The following is a 22124-nucleotide window of genomic DNA, read 5'->3' on the forward strand; positions in this document are numbered from 1 at the left end:
TCCTTTTCCTTCACCCCCTTCCCCCCCTCCTCCTTCCCCTTCAACTCTTCCATCAGACGAAGGAGCCATTGGCCCCAAAAGCTTGTAAAACTTTAATCATTTTGTGTGTGTGTGTGTGTGTGTGTGTGTGTGTGTGTGTGTGTGTTCCCTTGCTGCCACTTTGAGAGTACACTTTTTTATATGAACAATTTTACAAATAGATATTTACCTTCTTTGGTGAACCTAACTGCCCCTGAATACCAGGTGATCCTGTAACTCTTCTGTCTCCAGTTTTCTGCACTGCAGTCCTAAGCGGAGACTCTTGCCTTGCATTTGCAGGTCCACCTTGCTGCAGAAGCTGGAGTTGCTTGGATAAGAAATACTGTTCATCTTCTGCTTGCATTTCGCATTCTCTTTGGACAGGCTTCAAAAATTTAAGGAACAGTAAGCTAACATCTTAAGTCAAAATACCAAAACAGTATAGAGAATGAGAATTTTTAAGTATTATTCCATCTGTATAATAAAATAAAAAATGAATGTGGACAAGAAGTATTCTTAAGCTTTGAATGCCTAATTCTCAGTGAGATACACAAAGCAAGCTTACGATTTTCTGGCTAAGAGATATCAAGAAGAGTTATTTTTCTTCAAATAAAACATACCTTTCTAATAACTGGTTGCACAATAACATCTCGGTAATAATCATCAGGTTTCATGCTCTGCATGTTTTCGTAAAGAATACTTATTTTTTTCATGTTGTCCCAACCTGAAGGTCTATGTGGAAAACAAAAATTTGAAATTAATAATTATACAGCAACTGCCATCAAACTACAAATAATAGTGCTGTTTGTAAGCAAGGAAGAAACTAATTATGTCTAGCACAATCTTCTAGTTTATAACAGTTTGAGTGTGTGAAGGAAACTTACTTATTATTGCAGAAACATGATTCCAAAGTGTTGCATCATAACTTGTGCTATCCATTTTACTTGCAATGGTATTTTTTCTATTTATCAAAAAAACCGTATATGTTTTAGATACTGAATACCTCCTGTTGCATAGTAGCATTTTACTTTGGTGGAACCTACAACTTGTCTCTTTGTAATCTTTTGACACAGCCCATTATCCTTCCCCTGCGGGGTATCACCAAGTGGTGAGCAATCACAGGAATAAATTTTCTGGACTACAAGCAGCTAATCGCTGGGATTGTAATGATTAGAAGCTAGCTACATAAATCATACTGAAAGATTGTAAAGCATTTTGCTGCAATTTATACCTGAATAAATGTGTGTGCAAATTCCTATCTAGTTTACCAACTACTTATTTTGTTATCAATCTGCCACTGTCTTAAACCATTGTCAATACAAACCTAAACTGGTTCAATCACTTCATGATTAATTTGTACAATTTTCTATTCAATATGGTCACTGTACATTATTTTAGTCTTATTATACTTGATTTCCAGGTCTGCTCCAAATTTTGCCTATTAAATTCTCCCACTTGCTTAAGTTTATGTGGACGCTACAATGTCAACAATGAAACAAATGTGGTTCAGACTTAATCCATTACATGTTTTCTTCTTTGTTTTCCCAATTTAAAGTTCTGAGAATTCCTTTTAAGCAAATAATAGTTTCGGTAATATGTCATTTCTTTACCTGGCTCCTCCTCTATCTTGAATGAAGTAAATTGAAACTTTTGAATTGGTATAGACATCTTCACTATATTAAAATAGGTTAAATCAATACCTCCAATTTCAAAAGCTGTTTGTACACATTTTGTGAATCTGAGTCAAAAGCTTTCTGTGAATCTCAGACGGACTATTGATACTGCTTGCTCTATTCCACAATTTCATTCATGATTTTTTTTTGTGCTGTATCCACATCCAGATCCAACCCATTCCTTGACCTTATTAAAATATAGTTTTCTGATGGTGGTGTTGATAAATTTTGTGAGCATCTTGCTGTACAAGGAAGGTAGGAACCTCACAGGGTGATATATTCCAGCACCCCCTGAAACTGCATTAGCCAGGGCTGTCTGCTGTGAACTCTCAGCAGAGAGAGTGGCAGATTGGACATTGTCATTAGCTATAGTCTCTAAGTAGTATTAGTTTTGTGTGTGGGTAGTGCTGTAGTTTGTGTTGTCATTGCTATTTTTCTAGTCAAAATGATTTGCTTATGAAATAAATAAGAACAAGTGTAGTTGTGCCATTGCTCAATACACTTGGGATGTTACGTTTCATGGTTCACGAAAAAGTTATGGTTAAGCACATGTCAGAATCTCAGTGCAAATGAATGGATAAAATTAATGTTTGTAATGCAAAAGACGTGTACATCACATTTCCTCACTAAGAATTACAAGTGGGATCTTTGAAAAAGGACCTGTTTGGTCTGCCTCTGGATACAGAAACCAAACACTGCACCTTCACAAAAAATATTTAACTGAGACAAATTCCCAATGCTGTTGTAAATTCTAGCAATGTAGGAGATAATGGGATGAATCAATTTGTTAATTGTCTTAAAGAAACATAAGCAAAGATTTTAAGTAAATCTCATTTTGTTATGAAACTATGCTTTGTTAACATTACAAGTGACCTGTTTTGTAATTATTAATAGTATATTACTGAGGTTCCATAAGCACATGCTTACGATCATCACAGTAAGAGGGCATTGCTTCAACATCAGATGTGTGTCAAAAAATGGCATAACAATTATTTTCATTATCTCCAAAAAAAGTGAATCTGACCCTGTAATCAGTACTGAATCTATAATGAATTCAGAAATATTAGTAAGTTATTCTGTAGACAGTCTTGGTTCAATCTAGCAGTCAATTTATGGGACTCTCCTGCATTTCTTATACTGCTGATGTGACAATGACAGTTCACGGACTTCAAGAATACTTTCCAAAATGCTAGATCTGCTCTTTTTCATACAATCACAGCCAAACAAACTTTACAACGTTCTCTTTGTTTTTCAGGTTCAGATCATATGTGGTTTCTCAGGAAAGTCTTCTCATCTTCATCTTCATACTATCTCCAGTTAAGCATATTGCTTACTGGTTACACAAAATTAACTTCACATTTTCTTCAGCATATGTTACACAGCTTGTGTACTGCAATCCGAAAATAACTGCGATGTCACTCTCACACTTTGGGGTGTGCATCTAGTAATATTCAACTGTTCCTCTGCAATAAGAAACACAGCTGGAAGACCACTCTTATCATGCTCCAGCAGATCTTTTATTAACTTCTTTGTCACAGTTATGAAATTTGACAAAATAAGTCCTGCATGTAGTAAATGGTTTCTTATGCAATTCTCAAAATTAGTACATTACAGAATTTCCGAACTATCCTGTCATGTTCTGCAGAGTTTGGGACATGCATTTTATCTGTGTGCAACCCTAGTTGTTCCCACACTCTCAAATTTCTGGCTCTCATGTCACAATCCACAGCTACAATGAATAGTCCAACTCCCGACAGTTCTGTTACTGTTCTTTTGAATAGTTCCATAGTTACTGCTTCAATGTTGCAAATAAGCTACGGGCCCTAAGACACAAAACAACAGAAGTAACCTAAATGTGTATGAATATTCATTTTATTGGAGGTAATACCAAATACCTCCTACAAGTTTTTATACAATTATGCTCATTACCTCATAACAAATTAACAAAAAACTCTTTCTCTTATACAAGACGATCAGATGTGTACACAGGAAAGCTAAACTGCAGGATTTTAAGACAAATGCAGTGAGAAGATACCTGCTCCACACTGCATCTTAGCATCCACAGATTAAATATCCTGTGCTCGTAGCATTTAATGTAGTATCAACATTATGTATTAATTTGCCTAATGTATCACAAGTGGTACACTGCAAAGGCAATGTTAATCAGATAACCATTTTAAACGTAAACAAATGAAACAGCAGGTGGTTCTACAGCTGATCTGAGCAGTATAATTCTATCTTTAACCTTGTTACTATATAGCTGCTTGATTAATAAGAGCAATAGTAGCTTCAAAATGTATCAGAGCTAAAAAGTATAATCACTTATCGTGAGTATGAGAAATGTAGCCCCAGAAACATCAAAGTCACCCCTTGGTGCAGCAGAGAACTCATGTCTGACAGATTCCTATCTTCCCACTGACCAAGGACAGTGTCTTCACAGGAACCTGTCTACTTGTTATATTTCTACCTGTTCTTCATACTTTGAGACCTTTGAATGTATCTAGTTTCTGTCTTTCTCCTCTTCCTTGTGAAGGACAATTATTTGCCAACCCTTTCTTCATACTACAAATGCCTCGATAAAATCTTACCTGGCTTTACTTCCAGAATGTCATTTTCATTAACTTATGTTTGCACACTCCAAGAAGACTTTCTGCTTGTTATTCATTGTTTTAAGTTTGTCCCCAACATTAAAGCAGACAATATTCTTTCAAATGCTTGAAACTATGAAACCAGAAGTGACACAAGGAGTTGTCCATTGGTGAACTATAAAGAGTGAGTTTGGAAACAGCCTTATTTCTGACATGTTAGGTACATGAAAACTGTGTTGTTTGCTATCTATAGTTGGTAGCTACTGGAAAGCTTTAAAGTTAGTCTTCTATTCATTCTGCAATTCCCTTTAATCACCAATCTGAGGGCCTTCTGGAGTTCACAAATCATCATCAGTAGTATAATGCCCTAGGGCAGGTCTTCATATGAACTGAGAAAATCAGAAATCTCTAATGTCCACATTTTTTGCAAAATGAAAATGGCAAATTATGATTGAAACACAAATATTTTGTGTCTACTTAATGGACTGACAGCCAATAATATACATAAATGTTATATGACTGTTGTGCAACTGATATTATACTCAGTTTTCATCACATTATTACATTGTTTAACTATTACTTCTGCATTGCTAAGGAATTTCTAATATGACTTATGTAGAACCACCTAGAAATATAAGGAAAGCCATTCACACAAAACGTAACTGTAATATTATAATGGAAACAAGACAAAAAACACAAAATAAACTAACCAAAAGGGGAAGGACATTTTCCCCAAATATATATACCTTTTGGGTCTAGAATAACATACCAGTAGAAAATGTGGGATATTTCTCAGCAACTTTCAATTATTGGTTCTTTTGATAATCACACTTTTGCTTCTTTTGAAACATTTGTGGTACTGGACATAAGGTGTTTTTGATTTTATTAATTCATATGTAACTCTCCATGTACTCCTGTCATTTGCTACCTAACCTTATACTCCCACAACATCTGGTATCTGCTGCATCTTCTTCTGTCATTCACTGGTCCATCCACAGGACCAATCAGTAAAAACTCTCTTCTCATCTAATGCCCAAGACAATTGTGTTTCCCCTTTCTGATTATCTTCAAAATTGCTCTCTCTCTTTCTCCTCTCTACCCATTTTATCCCTTCTGACATCCAAATCCACATCTCAAATGCTTCTATTCTTTCTTCCTCTTTCCTCGGTGTCCATGTCTCAGCTCCATATAATTCCACACACCATACACGGACCAGGCAGAATCACATGGCGAAGAATGACTACCAGTCAGACACATGCATGAGGCATATAGTATCAGTGAGCATGCTCTCTCTCTGTGTGTGTGTGTGTGTGTGTGTGTGTGTGTGTGTGTGTGTGTGTGTGGAGTGGGGAGCCGTGCTGTCTATTTGAGTTTGACTGAGGGCAGATTGTGATGGCCCTGAGGCTCAGCACAGCATTTTGAAAACTGCACGATTTGTCATGTATTTGAGGAGTGTTTTAGTGAGTGTCTTCAACACATGGCGAAACCAAGTTGAAACTATGTCCAAACATCGTGGGGTAGGGCGGCCACTCCTCATTACACACGTCTGACGTCACAGTCTGGGCAGACTGGTAAAATCGGACATGTGGCAAACTGTGGCAGAATTAACATCATACTTCAGCGGTGGGCAGAGTACATGTGTGTCTGAATAGACAGTGCACCGAACACTCCTAATGATGGGCCTCCGCAGCAGACGACCCATGTATGTGCCAATGTTAACCCAACAACACTGGCGACTACGACTGAAATGGGCACACAGCCATCGCCACTGGACACTGGCACAGTGGCAAGAGTATTGCATGGTCTGATGAACCCAATACCTCCTCCATCATGCTGAAGGGAGGGTGCAAATCTGTCACCTTCTAGGGGAATAGCTCCTTGACACCAGGGACGGGAACAAGCTGATGACTCCAACATGCTCTGGGGAGTATTCATGTGGGCATCCATAGGTCCAGTGGAGCTCATGCAAGGCACCATGTTGGCCATGGAGTATCTTACACTGATTGAAGACCACGAACATCCTTTTATGACGATCACGCTTCCTGATGGCAGTAGCATTTTTCAGCAAGATAATGTGCCATGTCACAAGGCCAGGAGTGTAACATGGAAGTGGTTCAAGGGACACAGTGACAAGTTCCAAGTGATGTGCTGGCCCCCCAACTTGCCAGATTTGAACCCAATCTAACACACCTGGGATGTGACTGAACATGGCATCAGAGCTCATCGCCCCCTCTCCAGAATTTACAAGAATTAGGTGACTTGTGTATTCAGCTCCATCCAGCGACCTACCAAAGCTCGATTGCTTCTATGCCATGACACATCGCCGCTGTCATTCATGCCAAAGGTGAACAAAGTGCCTGTTAGATAGTTGTTGGTAATATTCTGGCTGACCAGTGTATAAAGAACTTCACCAATCTCCTCCTCAGATCCTTGTCCACGCACCCACATAGAATTACCTCCTCTTATTAAATGCCTTCTTGCAAATGGCTGTCCATGTTTCCACCGCTTTATAACACTTCATGCCTTAAGTAATTATGCTTCCCAGATATTTGAAGGCACTTGTTCTATATCTTCCTGTCCTAACTTTATAGCCATTCTTACATTTATTGCACTTATCACTATACATTTCATCTTTTTCTTATGAATTTTCATTCCGAATTCCTCACAGGTCTTATTTAATTCTTTTAATATTCAATTTATAGTTTTTTCACTCTCTGCCAATAACACCATATCATCTGCATATGGAATACCAACCCACACCCTCATACAGGAGGAAATCACTAAATTCTGTCATCTTACAAACTCTTGTTGTATTTGAACAGGTTTGCAATAAAAGTTCTCATACATGTGTGGAAACCATTTACACAATAATGTTGCTTTTTAAATGAAGGTAATATTCAAAAGCAGAATGTTGTCCCTCAAAAAACATTACTTGATTCTGAATTAAAATAAATATTTCATATGATTATGAGAGATTGCAATGATTTGACGAAAAGGGTTGCAAATGTGAAATTCAGTCACTGCTTGCATATTAGAATACCGGCAAAAACATTACCAGCTTTTAATAAACTTTAGAACATGGTGGTGACATTCAGATGGAACAAGAAGGAAAATTAATCCAGAATGAAATACTGACAAATGAAATAAATCATTAAAATATAGCTGCTACAAGAATAAATTACAGCGGCACAACCAGTCATGGAAATAGTATGAATTGTTGTTGTTGTTGTGGTCTTCAGTCCTGAGACTGGTTTGATGCAGCTCTCCATGCTACTCTATCCTGTGCAAGCTTTTTCATCTCCCAGTATCTACTGCAACCTACATCCTTCTGAATCTGCTTAGTGTATTCATCTCTTGGTCTCCCCCTACGATTTTTACCCTCCACCTGCCCTCCAATACTAAATTGGTGATCCCTTGATGCCTCAGAACATGTCCTACCAACCGATCCCTTCTTCTGGTCAAGTTGTGCCACAAACTTCTCTTCTCTCCAATCCTATTCAAAACTTCCTCATTAGTTATGTGATCTACCCATCTAATCTTCAGCATTCTTCTGTAGCACCACATTTCGAAAGCTTCTATTCTCTTCTTGTCCAAACTATTTATCGTCCATGTTTCACTTCCATACATGGCTACACTCCATACGAATACTTTCAGAAATGACTTCCTCACACTTAAATCAATACTTGATGTTAACAAATTTCTCTTCTTCAGAAACGCTTTCCTTGCCATTGCCAGCCTACATTTTATATCCTCTCTACTTCGACCATCATCAGTTATTTTGCTCCCCAAATAGCAAAACTCCTTTACTACTTTAAGTGCCTCATTTCCTAATCTAATTCCCTCAGCATCACCCGACTTAATTAGACTACATTCCATTATCCTTGTTTTGCTTTTGTTGATGTTCATCTTATATCCTCCTTTCAAGACACTGTCCATTCCATTCAACTGCTCTTGCAAGTCCTTTGCTGTCTCTGACAGAATTACAATGTCATCGGCGAACCTCAAAGTTTTTATTTCTTCTCCATGAATTTTAATATCTACTCCGAATTTTTCTTTTGTTTCCTTTACTGCTTGCTCAATATACAGATTGAACAATATCGGGGAGAGGCTACAACCCTGTCTCACTCCCTTCCCAACCACTGCTTCCCTTTCATGTCCCTCGACTCTTATAACTGCCATCTGGTTTCTGTACAAATTGTAAATAGCCTTTCGCTCCCTGTATTTTACCCCTGCCACCTTTAGAATGTGAAAGAGAGTATTCCAGTCAACATTGTCAAAAGCTTTCTCTAAGTCTACAAATACTAGAAACGTAGGTTTGCCTTTCCTTAATCTTTCTTCTAAGATAAGTCGTAAGGTCAGTATTGCCTCACGTGTTCCAGTGTTTCTACGGAATCCAAACTGATCTTCCCCGAGGTTGGCTTCTACTAGTTTTTCCATTCGTCTGTAAAGAATTCGTGTTAGTATTTTGCAGCTGTGACTTATTAAACTGATAGTTCGGTAATTTTCACATCTGTCAACACCTGCTTTCTTTGGGATTGGAATTATTATATTCTTCTTGAAGTCTGAGGGTATTTCGCCTGTCTCATACATCTTGCTCACCAGATGGTAGAGTTTTGTCAGGACTGGCTCTCCCACGGCCGTCAGTAGTTCCAATGGAATATTGTCTACTCCGGGGGCCTTGTTTCGACTCAGGTCTTTCAGTGCTCTGTCAAACTCTTCACGCAGTATCATATCTCCCATTTCATCTTCATCTACATCCTCTTCCATTTCCATAATATTGTCCTCAAGTACATCGCCCTTGTATAGACCCTCTATATACTCCTTCCACCTTTCTGCTTTCCCTTCTTTGCTTAAAACTGGGTTTCCATCTGAGCTCTTAATATTCATACAAGTGGCTCTCTTTTCTCCAAAGGTCTCTTTAATTTTCCTGTAGGCGGTATCTATCTTACCCCTAGTGAGATAGGCCTCTACATCCTTACATTTGTCCTCTAGCCATCCCTGCTTAGCCATTTTGCACTTCCTGTCGATCTCATTTTTGAGACGTTTGTATTCCTTTTTGCCTGTTTCACTTACTGCATTTTTATATTTTCTCCTTTCATCAATTAAATTCAATATTTCTTCTGTTACCCAAGGATTTCTACTAGCCCTCGTCTTTTTACCTACTTGATCCTCTGCTGCCTTCACTACTTCATCCCTCAAAGCTACCCATTCTTCTTCTACTGTATTTATTTCCCCCATTCCTGTCAATTGCTCCCTTATGCTCTCCCTGAATCTCTGTACAACCTCTGGTTCTTTTAGTTTATCCAGGTCCCATCTCCTTAAATTCTCACCTTTTTGCAGTTTCTTCAGTTTTAATCTACAGGTCATAACCAATAGATTGTGGTCAGAGTCCACATCTGCCCCTGGAAATGTCTTACAATTTAAAACCTGGTTCCTAAATCTCTGTCTTACCATTATATAATCTATCTGAAACCTTTTAGTATCTCCAGGGTTTTTCCATGTATACAACCTTCTTTCATGATTCTTAAACCAAGTGTTAGTTATGATTATGTTGTGCTCTGTGCAAAATTCTACCAGGTGGCTTCCTCTTTCATTTCTGTCCCCCAATCCATATTCACCTACTATGTTTCCTTCTCTCCCTTTTCCTACACTCGAATTCCAGTCACCCATGACTATTAAATTTTCGTCTCCCTTCACTATCTGAATAATTTCTTTTATTTCATCATACATTTCTTCAATTTCTTCGTCATCTGCAGAGCTAGTTGGCATATAAACTTGTACTACTGTAGTAGGCGTGGGCTTCGTATCTATCTTGGCCACAATAATGCGTTCACTATGCTGTTTGTAGTAGCTTACCCGCATTTCTATTTTCCTATTCATTATTAAACCTACTCCTGCATTACCCCTATTTGATTTTGTGTTTATAACCCTGTAGTCACCTGACCAGAAGTCTTGTTCCTCCTGCCACCGAACTTCACTAATTCCCACTATATCTAACTTCAACCTATGCATTTCCCTTTTTAAATTTTCTAACCTACCTGCCCGATTAAGGGATCAGGCATTCCACGCTCCGATCCGTAGAACGCCAGTTTTCTTTCTCCTGATAACGACATCCTCTTGAGTAGTCCCCGCCCGGAGATCCGAATGGGGGACTATTTTACCTCCGGAATATTTTACCCAAGAGGACGCCATCATCATGTAATCATACAGTAAAGCTGCATGCCCTCGGGAAAAATTACGGCTGTAGTTTCCCCTTGCTTTCAGCCGTTCGCAGTACCAGCACAGCAAGGCCGTTTTGGTTATTGTTACAAGGCCAGATCAGTCAATCATCCAGACTGTTGCCCTTGCAACTACTGAAAAGGCTGCTGCCCCTCTTCAGGAACCACACGTTTGTCTGGCCTCTCAACAGATACCCCTCCGTTGTGGTTGCACCTACGGTACGGCTATCTGTATCGCTGAGGCACGCAAGCCTCCCCACCAACGGCAAGGTCCATGGTTCATGGGGGAGATAGTATGAATAGGGATCAGTAAATGGTACAATGAGCGAGGTTGAGAAATGGACTGAATAGTGACTGATCTTTTATTTATGTATTAGTTGCTGTTGTTACATACAACTTGCACACTAGAAGATTTTTCACAATACTACGGAAAGGTTGAAGGCGTTACAGTGATAGCTTGGCTGAGAACAAGTTGACTGCAGGGAGAGAAGTAGTTCATGGGTAGCAAACTAATTCACGTTGCCAACCCTGGGAATCTATTCCAGGTACTTTGGCATTTTAGGAACATCTACCATGTATAAACTGAAGTTCGCCTGAATCCATTTGTAGTTTGAATTGAACTGACTTTAAAATTGGATAAATACTGAGCAACAGTATGCATTTCTACAGGAGACAATAAAAGTATATCTAAAAACAGAGATGATGTGACTTACCAAATGAAAGTGCTGGCAGGTCGACAGACACACAAACAAACAAACACAAACATACACACAAAATTCAAGCTTTCGCAACAAACTGTTGCCTCAACAGGAAAGAGGGAAGGAGAGGGAAAGGGAAAAGGAGAGGGAAAGACGAAAGGATGTGGGTTTTAAGGGGGAGGGTAAGGAGTCATTCCAATCCCGGGAGCGGAAAGACTTACCTTAGGGGGAAAAAAGGACGGGTATACACTCGCGCACGCACACACACACACACACACACACACACACACACACATATCCATCCACACATATACAGACACAAGCAGACATATTTGAAGACAAAGAGTTTGGGCAGAGATCTCTTTCCTGATGAGGTAACAGTTTGTTGCGAAAGCTTGAATTTTGTGTGTATGTTTGTGTTTGTTTGTGTGTCTGTCGACCTGCCAGCACTTTCATTTGGTAAGTCACATCATCTCTGTTTTTAGATAGGGGCCAATGGCGTACTTCTGTGTCTGCAATGTTGTCAATATTCACCGTGATGTACGATGGAGTGTGTCGGCTGCTGATTCTATGCAGCCAATGAGAGCGGCAGGCAGATGATGTGCTTCGAAGCTAGAGACTTAACATTTTCAAGTCAGTGTTGTTGTGGTCTTCAGTCCTGAGACTGGTTTGATGCAGCTCTCCATGCTACTCTATCCTGTGCAAGCTGCTTCATCTCCCAGTACCTACTGCAACCTACATCCTTCTGAATCTATTAGTGTATTCATCTCTTGGTCTCCCTCTACGATTTTTACCCTCCACACTGCCCTCCAATACTAAACTGGTGATCCCTTAATGCCTCAGAACATGTCCTATCAACCAATCCCTTCTTCTAGTCAAGTTGTGCCACAAACTTCTCTTCTCCCCAATCCTATTCAACACTTCCTCATTAGTTATGTGATCTACCCATCTAATCTTCAGCGTTCTTCTGTAGCACCACATTTCGAAAGATTCTATTCTCTTCTTGTCCAAAATATTTATCATCCATGTTTCACTTCCATACATGGCTACTCTCCATACAAATACTTTCAGAAACGACTTCCTGGCACTTAAATCTATGGTCGATGTTAACAAATTTCTCTTCTTCAGAAATGCTTTTCTTGGCATTGCCAGTCTACATTTTATATCCTCTCTACTTTGACCATCATCAGTTATTTTGCTCCCCAAATAGCAAAACTCCTTTACTACTTGAAGGGTCTCATTTCCTATTCTAATTCCATCAGCATCACCAGAGTTAACTCAACTACATTCCATTATCCTCATTTTGCTTTTGTTGATGTTCGTCTTATATCCACCTTTCAAGGCACTGTCCATTGCGTTCAACTGCTCTTCCAAGTCCTTTGCTGTCTCTGACAGAATTACAAAGTCATCGGCGAACCTCAATGTTTTTATTTCTTCTCCATGGATTTTAATACCTAGTCCAATTTTTTCTTTTGTTTCCTTTACTGCTTGCTCAATATACAGATTGAATAACATCAGGGAGAGGCTACAACCCTGTCTCACTCCCTTCCCAACCACTGCTTCCCTTTCATGCCCCTCGACTCTTATAACTGCCATCTGGTTTCTGTACAAATTGTAAATAGCCTTTCGCTCCGTGTGTTTTACCCCTGCCACCTTCAGAATTTGAGAGTATTCCAGTCAACATTGTCAAAAGCTTTCTCTAAATCTACAAATGCTAGAAACATAGGTTTGCCTTTCCTTAATCTAGCTTCTAAGATAAGTCGTAAGGTCAGTATTGCCTCACGTGTTCCGATATTTCTACGGAATCCAAACTGATCTTCCCCGAGGTTGGCTTCTACTAATTTTTCCATTCATCTGTAAAGAATTCGCGTTAGTATTTTGCAGCTGTGACTTATTAAACTGATAGTTCGGTAATTTTCACACCTGTCAACACCTGCTTTCTTTGGGATTGGAATTATTATATTCCTCTTAAGTCTGAGGGTATTTCGCTTGTCTCATACATCTTGCTCACCAGATGGTAGAGTTTTGTCAGGACTGGCTCTCCCAAGGCCGTCAGTAGTTCTAACGGAATGTTGTCCACTCCCGGGGCCTTGTTTCGACTCAGGTCTTTCAGTGCTCTGTCAAACTCTTCACGCAGTATCGCATCTCCCATTTCATCTTCATCTATATTCTCTTCCATTTCCATAATATTGTCCTCAAGTACATCGCCCTTGTATAGACCCTCTATATACTCCTTCCACCTTTCTGCTTTCCCTTCTTTGCTTAGAACTGGGTTTCCATCTGAGCTCTTGATATTCATACAAGTGGTTCTCTTTTCTCCAAAGGTTTCTTTAATTTTCCTGTAGGCAGTATCTATCTGACCCCTAGTGAGTTAAGCCTCGACATCCTTACATTTGTCCTCTAGCCATCCCGGCTTAGCCATTTTTCACTTCCTGTCGATCTCATTTTTGAGACGTTTGTATTCCTTTCTGCCTGCTTCATTTACTGCATTTTTATATTTTCTCCTTTCATCAATTAAATTCAATATTTCTTCTGTTACACAAGGATTTCTACTAGCCCTCGTCTTTCTCCTACTTGATCCTCTGCTGCCTTCACTATTTCATCTCTCAAAGCTACCCATTCTTCTTCTACTGTATTTCTTTCCCCCATTCTTTCTTTCCCCCATTCTTGTCAATTATTCCCTTATTCTCTCCCTGAAACTCTCTACAACCTCTGGTTCTTTCAGTTTATCCAGGTCCCATCTCCTTAAATTCCCACCTTTTTGCAGTTTCTTCAGTTTTAATCTACTTCAAGTCAGTATAGAAGCGAAATCCAATATGTATTCAGATAAAAACAGCTGTGTTCTCAGGTCCCACAAGAAAACAACCTCAGAAGTCATGACATATTCAGAAGGAACAAATATTTATGACAACAAAGATATAAATTTCACAGCTGTGTTATTAGGATGAGGATTAAAATAGCGATGCCACCGATGACAGGGTAAGTAAGTGACACACACACACACACACACACACACACACACACACACAACTGCAGTCTCAGCAACTGAAACCACACTGCCAGCAGCAGCATCAGAGCATGATGGGAGTGGCGACTGGGTGGGGGTAAGGAGGCGGCCAGGCAGAAAGGGGGAGGGATAGTATGGTGGAGGTGGCAGACAGTGAAGTGCTGCAGGTTAGAAAAGGGACAGGGGAGGCATGGGGGATATCGGAAACGGAGAGAAATAAAAAGACTAGGTGTGGTGGTGGAATGATGGCTGTGTAGTAGTATAATGAGAACAGGGCAGGGGCTGGATGAGTGAGGACAGTGACTAAGTTGGAGGCCAGGAGTGTTACAGGAACAGGATGTATTGCTGGGAAAGTTCCCACCTGAGCAATTCAGAAAAGCTGGTGTTGGTGGTAAGGATCTATATGGCACAAGCTGTGAAGCAGTCATTGAAATGAAGGATATCATGTTTGGCAGTGTGTTCAACAACAGGATGGTCCACTTGTTTCTTGGCAACAGTCTGTTTGTGGCCATTCATGCAGACAGACATCTTGTTGGTTGTCATGCCTACATAGAATGCAGCATGTAACGTCTAGAGAAACAAAAACAATATATTATGTAGTAATTAGAGAATTAGGTGTATCATATTGTGTCATTGTATAAAATTATGTATTTTTTTTTATTATTTATTTCTGAAAACGTCTGCGTCGGCGAGTAATAAAACCGACACAGAAGATAAATGTTAAACAGAGATTAAAAAAGGAACTAGTATATAATACGTGTTGAATATGAATGTCTTTGTCGTCTTAATTTGGAAGTTGTGCGAGTAAGATCTCCTGTTGTTGTCGTAGAGAACGTCAATGTAGCATTCATTTGTCGAGACTAAGCAATGTACGCCATTACGTGTGAATTCACAAAGGTCTGTAATCACTGAGATATTTAAAGGTTTTAATAGAGTTGTTTAAATGAAAACTTGTATTATTTATTGTTAAGCTTGCTTGCATATTATCCCATCCTGTTGAGACATTTCTCAGTTATATAAATATTATCTGTGGTGCTGAGCTGCGTGGAGAACGAAGAGCCGCTGCCGCGGCGTATTTAAACGACTTACAATATAGTCGAGCATACCGCAAGGAAGCGGTAAAATAATAGTAAAATAAAATTATTTCTTTTAGCTCCCAGACTGGCAGTGAAGATCAGCAGATTTTATGATGTGTTGCAGATTGACGCGGGCTGCTGATAGGATATAATTTACAGTGCAAATAATTTAATGTACCTTCAGAATCTGATAGGAATTTTGCTGTGCTCCGTTCTGATCTGGCAAACTTTATAGTGACAACGTATTTTTTAATGAGAGTCTCATGTTCTTGGGCTAGTCGTGGTATGAAATAGCATTTTAACGAGAAATAAAATCCACTGCGAATTTGTGTTTTTGAACGATCACACGAACTGTAACATCAGTGTTCATAACAAAGTAATTTCAACTTTTAATCACTATGAAGTAGGGAAGATATATTGATTCTTAGCATGAGTTGCAGTTACGAAAAATCGTTCCTTAAATTGTAGGCCAGATACAGAACAATAAGACTTCCATATATACATTTTATTCCGCTAAAAGGTAATGATGATAAAGAAAAGCAAAGCACAGCATTGCTAAAAGTATTTCACGTAACTCTTTTCGTAAATGTGTTGTTACAAAGAGAATAAATAAACCAAAGAGCAACAATTTTACAATCCGCGAGAGAGTTGTACGTGAAAAGCACAGTCGTTGCAGCTTAGCTTGTAGACCACATGACTGGTTTCACAGGTAGCCCTGCCTTTGATGAGATAGGCGATGTTAGTGACTGGACTGGAGTAGATGGTGGTGGGAGGATGTGTGGGACAGGTCTTGCATCTAGGTCTATTACAGTGTCATGAGACACGAGGTAGGGGATTGGGAGCAGGGGACTGTAAGAATGGATGAGTATATTGTGTAGGTTCTGTCGACGGCAGAATATTACTGTGGGAGGGGTGACAAGGATAGTAAGCAGGTCATTTCTCACTTTAGGGTATAGCGAGAGGTAATCGAAACCCTGGCGGAGAATGTAATTCAGTTGCTCCAGTCCTGGGTGGTACTGAGTTACGAGGGGAATGCTCCTCTGAGGCCAGATGTGGAACTTCGGAAGGTTGTGGTAGACTGGAAAGATAAGGCACACGAAATTTGTTTTTGTACAAGGTTGGGAAGATAATTAAGGTCAATGAAAGCTTCAGTGAGACCCTCGGTATGTTTCTAGAGGGACTGCTTGTCACTGCAGATGCAACAACCACAAGTAGTGTCCTGGGTGGTTAGGAACCTACCCTCCTCTCCTAAATAAAAGATACCAACCGTTTCCTCCATTGACACTCCACTTTTCCTGTCACTTTACCACACGGTGCCCTGCTCGTCACTATTCATGCCACGTCCCTGTACCCTAATATTCCTAATGCCCATGGCCTTACTGCTATTGACCACCACCTTTCCCAACGGCCGATGGATTCGAAACCAATACCCTCCTTCCTAGTCGCCATGACCAACTATATCCTCACTGACAATTACTTCTCCTTTGAAGGCATCACCTATGAACAGATCTGGGTACGGCTATGGGTACCCACATGGTACCATCCTGTGCCAACCTATTAATGGGCCATATAGAGGAATCTTTCCTAAAAACCTAGAATCCTAAACCCCTCACCTGGCTCAGATTCATTGATTACATCTTTGCGATCTGGATTGAAGGTGAGGACACCCTATTCACATTCCTCCAGAACCTGAACAACTTCTCCCCCATTTGCTTCACCTGGTCCTACTCAACCCAAGAAGCCACCTTCTTAGATGTTGATCTCCAAGTCGAAATGGCTACATCAGTACCTCTGTCCATACCAAACCTACTAACCACCAGCAATACCTCCACTTTGACAGCTGCCACCTATTCCATACCAAGAAGACCCTTCTGTACAGCCTAGCCAACTGTGGTCATTGCATCTGCAGTGACGAGCAGTCCCTCTGGAAATATACCGAGGATCTCCCTGAAGCTTTCAATGACTGTAATTATCCTTGCACAATGAAATGTTATGTCTACCCTATACTAATTGCTGCTTTTTCTTCTTTTCCATTGTTTCTCTTATATAATTTTCATTGTAAGTTCTCACACACACTCAAAGATATTTACGAATAGTTTTACTTAGTTCAACATTCTCTACTATTACTGCTTGCTCGAAACTTTTACGTTCTTTTCAATCCCTGCCTAATATTACTAATCAAAACGTATTTGAGGTGTATTATATCTTTGAGTAGATGTCCACAATTATTCTGTACATGCACGCATTAAAATCTAATAATATTCCACAAATGCTGCACATAAATGTTTTCAAAGTAACAATATAAACAGCAGTATTTGTTTTGTGCCTATATATAATTCAGAATGAAAACATGGCATTCAGCTTCAATAAGGACTGACAATAACATAGGAGGGCGTGATTAAAAGTAATGCTTCCACATATTTTATTTTGTTTTCAATAATGGTTGAGGTATTACATGTCGTGCATATTACTTGGTTAATTTCCTGCTTCGTTGACACAAAGCGCAACCCTCTGCTACTGGAGGGCTCCAAGTTGCAATATGTAACATGATGGTGTATGTCAGTGGGTGAGAAAAATGATCACACAGATTCAAAGAGTTTGTCCAAACACACATGGAACACCACCACCTTCAGCGTGAGAATGTAAAACCGCATACAAGTACTGTGACATCGTCAATAATGTGGTGCCCAAGTTCATTGTCACTGATCATCCTTAAAGCCCCAACTTGGCCCCCATCTGATTTACATCGGTTTCCAAAACTTATAAGACCACCTTCAAGGACTTCACTTTGATAGTGATGATGTGCTGAAAGCAGAGGTGAAGTAGTGGCTCCATCAACAAAGTCAAACATTCTACAGTGACAGTATCAACAAACTGGTCTCTCAATGGGAGAAATGCATCTGTCGCCAGGGTAGCTATGTTGAGAAATAAATATGTAGATATGAAGAACAAAGATGTAAAACGTTAACAACATTGTTTTATTTGAAAAGCCTTAAGAGTTTTCACATAAAAAATTTGGAGGCATTACTTTTCAACACACCCTCATATAAATGGTTTCATTGGTACTTACATTAATACTGCATCTTTCTCCACAACAAGAGCTGGAGTGCGAAATGGAAATCCATATATTCTGTGTGTGAGATATTTATAAAGCAAATCACAATTTTTATCTTCTTTAGCTGATGTGTAAAATAGAGCTGCACCATGCTGTAGACAAAATCGTCGGATCCACTGCTGCATAAAATCAAAGTGCTCATCCCGGTAATCAAAATCTTTTTCTAGTGTAGTCATATAATCCGTCTGCAGGAAAATGGAAAGTTCCAATTGCTATAAAAATACAGGCTTCAATTAAAAATATTAAGCAGGAAGAAATGCATTCTTTTACCTTTGTAATAACAACTACAACATCTAAACCAAGATTCCGGGTGAGGACTCCTTCACCCAAGGGTAATATATCATTTGCGTCTTCCTCCAGATTTCGAGAAGTTCGTTTCATTGGGGACCCTTGTTCGAGTTCATCACCAGGTTCCACATAATCCTGCCACTTCTTCACATCTGAAATTACATATTGAAGGACAGAGTTACAATGAACCACAGATCTGTCTGAAACAATACAGCAAATTTCGTATCTTAATACATTTTTAATTATTCAGACATTTTCATGCTCATATTCAGGAATTGCATGCTGTGTGCCTTCTGTTAGACACGAAGTTAACGATAACCAGAATATAATTATACAGCATTTGTACTTAATACCTTTTCATGGGAAAAAAAGCTGGTAACAAGCAGTCAGGTGATAAATCATTCTGAATGCACAATCCCATAAGAGGAAGAGTTTGTAGCAGTCAAATGTGGTTTGCGAATTACTAGTAACCCAGACAGTTATTAGGGTCAGTCAAAGTTCCTTTCACCATAGAACTGATCATCACTATCTACACTCTAATTAAATCTACTTGTTATTTGACATTTGTCACATGGCACTATGGCAATGACACATCAGCTGTCAGCGGCTGTGCAGCTATGGGCAACGCAGGTGCAGTGGGTTGGCAGTTGATTTTACATTGCCAATTAAAGAATAACAGCACACAATGTGTTTTGTAGCAATTAATTTGAACACTTGCCCTAACATAACCCGAACCTCAAACTGTGCTGCACATTAGAGAAAACTGGTGTCAGCAATGTCCAGCCACTGCTACAGTACTATAACCTTATTCTTCGTAACAGGGTGATATGAAGCATTATTAAGAACAATTACTAAAAGATTTTCTAAACCTGGAGGCAAAGAATTTTCAAACCAATTTAACCCTCCAAGTGCCACTGGGGTCAATACGGCCCCATAAGCACACTGGATAGACACTATGTGCTCAAAAGTATCTGGACACTTGGCTGAAAATGACTTACAAGTTCATGGCGCCCTCCATCAGTAATGCTGTAATTCAATATGGTGTTGCTCCACACTTAGCCCTGATGACAGCTTCCACTCTCACAGGCATATGTTCAATCAGATGCTGGAAGGTTTCTTGGGAAATGGCAGCCCACTCTTCACAGAGTGTTGCACTGAGGAGAGATACTGATGCAGGTCGGTGAGGTCTGGCACAAAGTCGGCATTCCAAAACATCCCAAAGGTGTTCTATAGGGTTCAGGTCCAGACTTCGTGCAGGCCAGGCCATTACATGGATGTTACTGTTGTGCAACCACTCCGCCACAGGCCGTGCATTATGAACAGGTGCTCGATCGTGTTAAAAGATGCAATCACCATCCCCGAATTGCTCTTCAACAGTGGGAAGCAAGAAGGTGCTTAAAACATCAATGTAAGCCTATGCTGTGATAGTGCCATGCAAAGCAACAAAAGGTGCTAGCCTCTCCATCATAACACCACCACCTCCGAATTTTACTGTTGGCACTACACATGCTGGCAGAGGACTTTCACTGGGCATTCGCCGTACCCACACCCTGCCATCAGATCGCCACACTGTGTACTGTGATTAGTCATTCCACACAATGTTTTCCACTGTTCAATCATCCAATGTTTACACTCCCGATACCAAGCAAGACATCATTTGGCATTCACTGGTGTGAAGTGTGGCTTATGAGCAGCTGTTCGACCATAAAATCCAAGTTTTCTTACCTCCCACCTAACAGTCACAGTACTTGCAGTGGATCCTGATGCAGTATGCAATTCCTGGGTGATGGTCTGGATAGATGTCTGCATATTACACATTACAAAGCTCTTCAACTGTCGGTGGTCTCAGTCATTCGACAAATGGGGGGCTGTACGCTTTTGAGCTGTACATGTCCCTTCGCATTTCCACTTCACTATCACATCGTAAACAGTGGACCTATGGATGTTTAGGAGTGCAGAAATCTCGCATACCGACATACGACGCAAGTGACACCCAATCACCTGATCACGTTCGGAGTTCTGCTGAGTGTCCCACTTGCTCTGTCACGTAGCTTAATGACTGAGATCGCTGATAGGGAGTACCTGGCAGTAGGTTGCAGCACAATGCACCTAATATGAAAAACGTATGTTTTTGGGGCTGTCCAGATACTTCTGATCACATAGTGTATATACCTTCCTTGTCTTCAAAATATTACTTTCTCACTCTGAATCAATTGAATCCAATTATGTTTTGTTCATTTTTATATTTATAACCTCAATTTAAAATTTATTCATGGTTTTTGCACTGAGTACTGCTGGGTTCAATATGATCCCACTTTAAATTGTGTGTTTCTTGAATGTAACATTTATGAAAATAGAATGATAAATGATCTGTTGAACGGCTGTTCTATGTAACACCTGCAACAATGAAAACATTATTTTCTGTTTATTTTTGTACCACTGTTAGTGTTTCTCAGATCAGCTGTTGTTCCACCCTTCCTAGTACCACAGGGGTCAACATAACATTATAAAATCCTAGCTCCCTTTTTTTAAAAGCTTTTTTTTCCAAAATGTGATTTATTCTCTCTGAGTCAGTTGTATCCAATGATGTTTTGTTTGGTTTCATATCCAGTGTTAACTGGGGTCTATATACCCCAGTGGTGTTCAGAGGGATGAAAAAAATCTCTGTAGTAGGAGGGTTAAGAATGTGCCATGATATATTTCCTCACAATATTCCGATGTCCCTTTGATGTGTCAGACAGAGAATACTCTACCACTTTGCAAAAGGAAAGGGGGGGGGGGGGGGGGAGAGAAGGTCGCATCTCCTTTGTCATCTATCCAACCTTCTGTAATGGTATGACTGTCAATAAACACATTTCACCAATTCAAACTATGTTTTGAGTTACTGTCTGCCATCACTTGCAAAATCTGCATCACCATCACCTGCTTGCTTCATCAATCGCCTGCAATAATTTTGTATTTAAAACAGACTTGAGAACAAGCTGCAATGATGCATTACTCTTTAAAAAGTTTACACTCATTCAAAGTGTCAAGTAAATTATTAAAGCAAGATGCTTTCTATGACTCATGCCTAGTATGATAAGTCCCAGTTTTGTTATGCACTTTCAAACATTTCTTATCTGATGCATCACGACAAGTGCCCTGCTTCATTGCCTTCCTTCACGATTTTCCTTGCTAATAAAACACATGGCCATTCCACTGTTGATGGTATGATTACTTTGGAGAATGGTAAGAAGGGTTCCTTCCACTTTCCATTTACCTGTCAAAGTATTCTTGCACGTTACACACAAATGTGACTGACCCTCAAGCAAAATTCCTTGTTCAGCTTTTTTGTTGTGTCTGGACCCTGAGCTTTGGGTCTGCCTTTCTAATTTCATTTTTCAATACAACATAACTGCACCAATACGAGCAACAGAAATACACAAATTGGCTATCACACACAA

The 22124-nt window shown here is 39.7% G+C and overlaps 1 protein-coding gene across 2 annotated transcripts in view; it reads right to left on the reverse strand.

The window, feature by feature from the left end:
- The window catches only part of LOC124798389 (cytoplasmic dynein 1 light intermediate chain 2), a 120832-nt gene that overhangs the window by 37403 nt on the left and 61305 nt on the right, over nt 1–22124 (reverse strand). For both annotated transcript variants that reach the window (XM_047261764.1, XM_047261765.1), the window contains exons 5-8: nt 18664–18833; nt 18349–18578; nt 639–750; nt 209–403 (exon numbers count right to left, since the gene is read on the reverse strand). In XM_047261764.1, coding sequence (XP_047117720.1) covers nt 209–403; nt 639–750; nt 18349–18578; nt 18664–18833 — 707 coding nt within the window. The remainder of the gene's footprint in view (nt 1–208; nt 404–638; nt 751–18348; nt 18579–18663; nt 18834–22124) is intronic.

Source organism: Schistocerca piceifrons, chromosome 5 (assembly GCF_021461385.2).
Source record: "Schistocerca piceifrons isolate TAMUIC-IGC-003096 chromosome 5, iqSchPice1.1, whole genome shotgun sequence".
NCBI classification, from domain to species: Eukaryota; Metazoa; Arthropoda; class Insecta; order Orthoptera; family Acrididae; genus Schistocerca; species Schistocerca piceifrons.